This window comes from Dunckerocampus dactyliophorus, chromosome 10, assembly GCF_027744805.1.
Source record: "Dunckerocampus dactyliophorus isolate RoL2022-P2 chromosome 10, RoL_Ddac_1.1, whole genome shotgun sequence".
Classification (NCBI taxonomy): domain Eukaryota; kingdom Metazoa; phylum Chordata; class Actinopteri; order Syngnathiformes; family Syngnathidae; genus Dunckerocampus; species Dunckerocampus dactyliophorus.
In genome coordinates, this window is record NC_072828.1 from 28,668,166 (window position 1) to 28,677,001 (window position 8,836).

The 8,836-nt window shown below is 42.4% G+C and overlaps 2 protein-coding genes across 3 annotated transcripts in view; one reads left to right on the top strand and one right to left on the bottom strand.

Annotated features, from left to right (window-relative positions):
* The window catches only part of atpaf1 (ATP synthase mitochondrial F1 complex assembly factor 1), a 41,809-nt gene continuing 32,973 nt past the window's right edge, over positions 1-8,836 (bottom strand). Inside the window, exon 11 of the transcript XR_008572649.1 lies at positions 1-146. The gene's annotated coding sequence lies outside the window, so the exon portion shown is untranslated. The remainder of the gene's footprint in view (positions 147-8,836) is intronic.
* tut4 (terminal uridylyl transferase 4) overlaps positions 87-8,836 on the top strand; it is a 20,000-nt gene continuing 11,250 nt past the window's right edge. For both annotated transcript variants that reach the window (XR_008572627.1, XM_054789015.1), the window contains exons 1-12: positions 87-217; positions 2,036-2,365; positions 2,443-2,514; positions 2,585-2,736; positions 3,903-4,019; positions 4,097-4,274; positions 4,376-4,464; positions 5,550-5,601; positions 5,937-6,006; positions 7,246-7,372; positions 7,579-7,698; positions 8,642-8,836. Coding sequence is in view for 1 of the 2 variants with exons in the window: in XM_054789015.1 (XP_054644990.1) it covers positions 2,110-2,365; positions 2,443-2,514; positions 2,585-2,736; positions 3,903-4,019; positions 4,097-4,274; positions 4,376-4,464; positions 5,550-5,601; positions 5,937-6,006; positions 7,246-7,372; positions 7,579-7,698; positions 8,642-8,836 (1,428 nt within the window). In the remaining variant the exon portion in view is untranslated. The remainder of the gene's footprint in view (positions 218-2,035; positions 2,366-2,442; positions 2,515-2,584; positions 2,737-3,902; positions 4,020-4,096; positions 4,275-4,375; positions 4,465-5,549; positions 5,602-5,936; positions 6,007-7,245; positions 7,373-7,578; positions 7,699-8,641) is intronic.

An 8,836-nucleotide genomic window follows, 5' to 3' on the forward strand; every position in this document is an offset into this window, starting at 1 on the left:
CCCGATTTCAAGGATTACCACATTACCGAGGACTTGAATGCATCAAGAGACACGCCCCTCTTTTTCGTCACGAGCCCTCCCACAATGCAGCGGTGTGACGTACGAACATGGCGGCCAAGGCTGCTTCTGTGAGCAGGCCAGAGGAGCTGAAAAACATGTAGAACAGAATCATGAAAGCCACCAAACGATAATCACAAGTCAACTTTAAAGTTCCAAAGTAAGTTGCACACTCATATTCATCCTCAACGCCAAAGCCGATTGTCGTGCAAGTTGACGTTGCTATGCTAAAGGGTGTTAGCATTGTTTATTTCCCGTTAGCTTCTCCAGTGAGGTAGTCAGCACAGAGGCTTTTGTTTTTTCTTTCGCTTACGTAGACCACATAACATTCACAACTCGAACTATTTCTTTGAACACAGGAAACCGCTTTTGGCAAAGAGTGTAAGCTATTTTTCTGGAAGTTTAAAATTGTGTACTTCGTGTTCGCTCGTGTTTATGTTTTGAAACTTGGGCTAATTTAACCGCATGATGATGTTTTGATCATGTTTTTGCTGCGAGAACCGCACTTCTTCATCGCAACTGTAAAACTCGACCACAAATTCGAGCTTCGCATCTGCTCCCCGTGATTTTTAATGAGCTTTATGTGAGACTGTAGACAGTCGAGGTAGATGGTGCCTCTCAGCAGTAATGCACATTGCAGTAGAGAATGACTGTGCTGTACATGTCTTTTGTAGGTTGTGCGGGGTTTTAATGTATACTACAAAGAGGATCCTATTGTTGCATCCTTTTGGGATCGCATTACCTCAATGCAAATAAGACAACAGGTGCTTTTTCGACAACTTTCACCACAGCCGGCAATGCAGGCAACACTGGTATGCTCAGTCAGTATTTTTTAGCAAGACAACAAAAGTTATTGTAATCTGTCGTGTTTATTCCACTCTTGGAGCTGTAATAGAAACGGAAGCAGATTTGTACACGTTTTCCATATGTAAACAGTACTGTGTCGTCTGCATACATTAATATCCCCCACCTCATCACAAACTGGGGGATATGAATGGAAGTAATTACGTGTAATTGTGCGTAAGTATGTGTCATTTTTTTAAACGAAAACAAAAAAAACTGCGTGTAATAATTGTCGGATAAATACAATGCTCAAATATGTAATAAAGAATAAATAAACAATGATACCAGTCAAAAAAGTATGTCCAAACATGTGACTGGCGCTTTAAATGTAACCACAATTTTTAATACCGAACACACTTTGCTACACGTATTTGGACGGACAGTTTTATATGATTTAGTGTTTACGTAATCCCTCTTTTATCACAGTTAATTGGTTACAGACCCGACCGTGATGAGTGAATTTCCGCAAAGTAGGATTCCTTATTTATAAATGGAATATTTTCATAGTTAGAGCGGAGAAAACCCTCAATACGTTTTTTAACATTATTTAGAGCCCTCTAGACATGAAATAACACCCCTATAGTAACCTTTACACTCCTATTACTCAATATAGTATAGTTGACATAATAAGAGAAAATAAGCCACAGGACTTGTGCTCATGTGTGTCGATGTCAATGTGTTGTGGTGCTAGGGGAGCTGAGCGGGAGACGGACAGGCAGTGATGTCGGGGGTTCAGAGTTGAGTCTGCGTCAGGGATAAGTAAAACCTGAAAAAAAGCCTGGTGCTTGTGTGTCTCACCAAACATTACAGTAACATTACTGACACCTAGTGACCAGTGTAGAATACTACATATGATCACAACGTCTTTGAATGAGTCTACTGAATGCCTTATACTGTACTTATATTTTATTTCATTTAGCCATTTTTATGCTTGAAAAGGCTTAATTTAGGAAAAAAAATTGCACAAAATTAGCTTAAATATGCATATTTTTTTACTATTAATAGGCTGTATTCAACCACGAAACGGCATGATTTATTAATACATTTTTGAAAAACCGTGATTGAGCAAAGCTATGAGTCACATTGTGGTTATCAGTGCATTTTGTTTTATTATTATTCATTGTTTTTTACACAGACTGTCAGTGGTGTACCTTCCTGTCTCTTCATGGTGTCCACGCCATCAAGAACACAAACAGCATCACTGGAGAGATGGATGTGTCCAGACCGTCTGTCAAGTCAAAGAAGCAATCTCTGCCTAAACCATCAAAATCTTTGCAAAACTCCAATCAGGAAGCAACACAGCGAGAGGCCGCCGACTCGTCCAAGTGCTGCAAAGAAACCCTCGCCGCTCCGAAGGATGAAGCCAAGGTAAGTCGCGGGCCAGGCAAAGGACCATCGGACGGAAAGCGAGAACGCTCGTCGAGGTTAAACAGACTGACGGGAAGAACAAGCTCCAGGGAGAGAGGTAAAGAGGGCTTTGATGGCCCAAAATCACAGTTGATGGCTTTGCTTCTTAACTCGAGGGTTTTGTTTTTCCCAAAGAAAACAGCACATTTGCAAACAGAGAGACAAACGCTCCTGTTACACCTGAGAAAGTCCCTACAGAGTGTCATGGTGGGTTTACGTTTTTCTTATTATAAATATAGCTCTGTTAACACAGTTGTTTTTTTGTTTTTTTTATAAGGATTGAAAGCTGCAGCAGTGACACATCACGCTGGTGAGGTCTGCACAGCTGTGGGTTCGGTTCCGATGGAAGGACCGCTGACCGAGCAGCAGCTTGGCCTCCGACAGGCCGAGGAGCGCCTTTGCAGAGATTACATCCACAGACTTTTGAAAGTAAGACAAGAATCATTCAGCCGGACATGTTAACTCACAAATTAACAGGGGTGTCCCGATCCGATATTGATATTGGGCTGATATCAGGGAAAAAAAAAAGAGTATCTGATTAAACCGGCCTGCTAAAACCTGCAATATTGACACTTTGATACAAGCAGTTGATTGCAGACTCTGCCCCAGCACGTCTAACGCTGCAGACTTGTCACGCACAAGTTTCTCGTGGTGCCACGGAACGGGGACATGTAACAGGATCAATCTCATCGCCCATTTGAGGCCGCATCACACGGAAAACTCCCGCAGGATCTTATAGTGTCCAACTTTATGCAAGAGGCCCTGCTTGTGCTTGTATTTCATGAATACGGGGGCGCTAATAATGTTACAAAGCGGTCAGAAACAGGTTTTCTATGCGCTAGCTGCGAAAATATTCTATTTATTAATATCAAATCCTATATCGCAGAAATTCATTTAACGCGGTTGAGTCTGGATCCAATTAACCTCTATAAACGAGGGACCACTGTGTGGGGAAAAAATATATATATATATATACACACACACACACACACACACACACACGCACGCACGCACGCACGCACGCACGCACACGCGGCAGGGGTGTCCAAAATGTGGTCAGGGGTCCATTTGTGGTCCAGTTGTTTTTTATTGGCCTGCAGCACATTATAGAAATGAAGTTATACAAAAAAAAAAAGCAGAAATGGATAAAATAGATATGATTGATACTAACTCCCACATTCCAAAAACATGCATGTTAGGTTAACTGGCGACTCTAAATTGTCCATAGGTATGAATGTGAGTGTGAACGGTTGTTTGTCTATATGTGCCCTGCCATTGGCTGGCGACCAGTCCAGGGTGTACCCCGCCTCTCGCCCGAAGTCAGCTAGGATAGGCTCCAGCATACCCCCACGACCTTAATGAGGAGAAGCGGCATAGAAAATGGATGAATGGATGGATAACTAATAACAAAACAAAGATTTGCCTTTAAAGTATATACAGTATGTCCTTTTTTTGTTTTTTAACCTTTTTACAAAATGTAAAAAATACATACAAATATCAAAGTAGGCCCCGACATCCTTTGATTTTCAGCATGTAGCCCTCTGTGCCAAAGTTTGGACACCCTGATATACACAGTGTTTCGTATCTTTTCACAGCAGTCCCCGGAGTACCCAAACTACCAGTACATATGCAAGCTCTGTTCGGTGCATATTGAGCACATTCAAGGAGCCCACAAGCACATCAAAGAGAAGAGACACAAAAAGAACATACTGGTAGGTGAATGCCATTGTCACTTTCACTTTCATTGCTTTGTTTTCTTTAACAAATCCATTTTCGTTCTGCTGTGCAGGAAAAACAGGAGGAGAATGAGCTGCGTGCCCTCCCACCCCCCTCTGCTTCACAGCTGAGGGCCATCGACGCAGCTGTCCTGGAAGCAGCCAAACAACATGGGATTTCAGAGGAGGACTTTGAGCTTCGGAAGGGTGTCGTGGTTAGGATGGAGGATATCATCAAGAAAGACATCTCAGGTTTTTTAAAACAAGATTAAAACACTTTCTATGTCTGATGCAATGAAAAGCAATGTATATTGTAGTTACATTCTTGCAATGTCTTCTCCTTTCTTTTCCAGCTTGTTCGCTGCGTCTTTATGGCTCTTGTCTTACCAGATTTGCCTTCAAGACGAGTGATATCAACATCGATATCGTCTACCCTTCCACAGTACGTCAATGTGAATTACTTGAGCGCCAGTAGAAGTTATCGTAATAGTACTAGAAGTTGCCTCCAGGTGCTTTAGGTCTAGAACCACGCTCATCGTACATGAAAGAAAACCAGCTGAATTTTTCTCGACCGGTTGGGTTGAGATAGACCAGGGGTCGGCAACCTACGGCTCCTCAGCCTCCTCCTTGCGGCCTCCTTTCGCTGAGTGCTGTGATTTTTGTATTTATTTTTTAACCACCAAAGCAGGGGAAATATGCATTTTCAAAAAGAATGTGAAATATCCGACTCACCACAAGTCCGTGAATGCATCTAGACTGCGTTCTGGCTGCTGATTGGATGAGCCAAGGAAGGGGAGTTAGGCTAGTGTATGCAGTGAGTCTCACTGGAGAGAAAGAAGATGAGGGAGCTTTGAGTTGCGTCTGAAGCAAGTTACTGCGCAGTAAAATAAAACAATGGAATTAACGAGAGCGTAGCGATATGTTTTATAACGAGAAGCGTGCTGTAGCTATGCGTTTGGAGCCCGTGACACACTGATCGCCAATGTGGTGACACCGGGAGAGGCAGACAGTGTGCCGCGGGAGCTGACTGTGCATTGACCGCTTGTGACTGCTGTGAGGCGGGGCGGACCTCTCGGCAGCAACCGCTGAACCAAAAACCAGTGCTTTCAGTAGGCCTCCAACTACCAGTCCCTACATTTGTCGCTGGTCGCTTTTGGGAAAATAAGTCACCAAGAGGGTTTGGAAAGTCGCCAGATTTAGTGAGAAAACGGCCAAGTTGGCAAGACATGGCGGCACATGAGATCCTAAGTATCTATCTAGCTGCCGCCAGAGTGACAGCAGAAATATGGGCTAGGCAAAATGTGTAAACAGAGATGATGGGAAAGTCGATCCAATGCGATTTAAACACGAACGTTCACACGCGCTGGCATCAAAAGGCTTAGACTGCGGCAAATTGTTGTCAATTGACTCCACATTTTACAGACTATTTTTCGTTCTTGTGGTATTTTAGTCGCAAAATGCAACCAATTAGTCGCAGTCCGGAGCTCTGATAATGACGATTTTTTTGTATTACTTTTGCACATCCAGATGACACAACCTGAAGTCCTGATTCAAGCGCTTGAAATCCTCAAAAACAGCAGTAAGTCTTAAGTCAAACTCTCCTTTAGCTGTCATGCAAACACATTTACATTGAAGAGCATCACATGTTTACACTTGCACAATTCAACATGTCCGAAAAGGAGAAGGAAGAAGCAGATCTTATTTAGTCCTACCCCTTCTTCATGATAGCTTGCTCACTTCCCGTGTTTAACATGTACCAGATTACCATTTTTTAATAGTAAAACAAAAGAGGAGCTCACATGCAAAATTGCTTGTCTGTTCTTCTTCTTTTTTTTAAAAATAATTTTAAGCTTGCCACCTTTGGGATAGTTGTCCAAAAAAAGTTGTTGATCAAAGTCGTACTCTCTTCTCAAGCTGTATTTTCAGATGTTGTCTCAGACTTCCATGCCAAAGTTCCCGCCATCATCTGTCGTGATGTCAGCAGGTCAGTGATGGTTCAATCCAGTTCCGCCTTGCTATGTCTATATATGCAAAAAATAAATTAATAATAATTGTGTGTTCTAACTAAATAAATTGTGGCGGAAGCAAAAAAGTAAGTAAGTATAAATGTCTAATTTGACATTCTAATAGAAACAAACAGGAAGTCATCAAACCAAACGCGTCACTCACTCACGGTGCAACCAAAAGTAGCACCACACGTAACGCATACGTACCACAGAGTGTAACTGTACCACACGGACAGGCGGGTATCGAAATAAATGCTTACACACTAACGTACATTTAAAACAATACCATATTATACTACTTTATGACCCACAAGGCATGCTGGGTAACTGTTGGGGAAGTGTGTGCCTGGGCTTCCTAGTATGCCTTGCGGGTTATGAATGATTATAATATAGTCTTGTTTTGCATGTATGTTAGTGTGTTACTGATTGTGTTACTTTTGGCTGCATCGTGAGTGAGCCCGTGAGCTCCTGTTAGAATGTGATGTGTGACTAAGAGTGTAAGAATCAAGCTGACTCACTGCACATAAAGAACACCTCCTCAAGCATGTTGAAGTCTGCCTCCGACTACTTTCTGTGCAACTCACGCTTTTACCAATGTGGGGCAAACAAGACTGATTTTCTACCAATAAAACAGCCTAATTGTGCAGATTATAAGCACAATATGGCGGGTTTTCCTGTAAATAAAATGGTAAACCTGCGGGGATCCACTGTTATTACTATTATTCACAGTCATGGAAATAAATGGAGACATGGGATTCAGAGAACAAAATTAGAGAAAGATAGAAAATAACAGTCTGGATTTGATTAAAAACTGCATTTAAACTCAAAAAAGCTGAGCAATACCTCAAAAAGTCCAAATCTGCTCTAAAATCTGTCAGGGAGGTCATTTTCTGTCATCATTCACACGGTCGCGACCTCCTGATGGCAAAGGCAAAGGTCTTTCTGTCTTTCAACGTGGTGGGATTGTTAAACTGCACAAGTGAGGCCACTTGCAACGCACCATTACTGGAGACAAAAGATGGGCTTCCAAAAATGTAAAATCTTATAGTGTCCCAACTTTATGCAAGAGGCCCTGCTTGTGCAGGTCAACGATCCTGCATCGTTCAAAGACAGAAAAAAAACAAAGTAAGAATTTCAGAACATTCAATAAACAACTTAAATTTGACAAGTTTAGTATTCACTGTGGCAATATTCCCCCCCCCCCCAACACTTTACAGTGGCCTGATGTGCAAAGTGAGTGCGGGCAACGATGTTGCTTGTCTCACCACATGTCACCTGGCGGCCTTGGCTAAAAGGGAGCCCAGGTTGGTTCCCCTGGTGTTGGCTTTCCGGTACTGGGCAAGGGTGAGTATGCAAATGACACGTCAGGTAAAATGAAACATCCTAAATCTACTCTCCTGAGGTTATAAGTCTCCGTGAATATGTTAATTAAGTTGGCAACAGTACTTTTGAGTCAGTTTTTATCGTTTTTGGTATCAAAGATCATATCTGCATGTTGTTGCAATAGTACTGGAAAACTGAATCACTGCTTTCTTGGTTTACTTGTGCAGCTGTGTCACATTGACTGCCAGGCGGAGGGTGGCATCCCCTCATATTCCTTCGCTCTCATGGTCATATTCTTCTTGCAGCAGAGAAAGGAGCCCATCCTCCCCGTCTACCTGGGCGCTTGGGTAGGGAAAGTGTCACATTCTTCTACAGCCCCGTTTATTATCAAAAAGATTGTTACATTTCTATACAGTGTGGAAAATAGTTACCTAAAATAAGTCACCTTTATTTTATTTTGACTTTTTTTCAAGGTTTTTTTTTTCCCAGAGAGACAAAGTCTGTTTCTCTGTTACAATAGGCCTACCATAACATTAAAAAACAAAGTTAGGATGGGATCAAATACTTATTTATCTACACTGTGTACTTGAATACATGAACAGAAATTCCAATATGAAGTTTTTGAACTCACATACTGACACTCCTGCCTGAGCTGCTGCTGCCCATTTCCCAATAAATCAGGAATCACACACCACGCCTTGCTCTACCTTGGAAAAACACTTGGAAAAACACAGAGAAGAGAGAGAGCAGTACACAAGCATGAAATGCCCGTTTCTTCCCACATTGGAGAGATGGAGCAGTACATAATCGTGAAATGCTTGTTTCTCACACATTGACAAAACAAAGCTGTACACAACCACTGAAATGCCAGTTTCTTCACTCGGTGAAGAGAGAGAGCAGTATACAAGCATGAAATTCCCGTTTCTTCCCACATTGGAGAGATGGAGCAGTACATAATTGTGAAATGCTTTTTTTTCTTCACACATTGGAGAGATGGAGGAGTGCACAAGCATGAAATGCCTGTTTTTTCCACACGTTGAAGAGAGCGAGCAGTGCACAACAGGTTGTCACACATTGATGAGATGGAGCAGTGCACAACCATGAAACAATCATGCAATGTTTGCTTCTTCCCACACTGAAGAGAATGGGACAGCACACGACCAATAATGTCTGTTTCTTCGCACATTGAAGAGATGGGGTGGTACACAACCCTGAAATACCTTCCTGCATGATAACTGTTCATTGAATTAGGACTAAACTTCATCTTTACTCGGTTGGGTCTTTTTTCAGATCGCTGGCTTTGATGTGACACGTGTGGACGAGTATCACCTGACAGGAATTCTCTTGGACTTGTTTGTCCGATGGGAGTACAGACCTCCCAGCTCCACGGACGGACATGGAGAGAATCAAAATGAGGCCTCGGGGGAAGGCAGAACCAAATCAGAGCACAGTAAAGCGGACGAAACGCAGTATTCCAACGGCTTG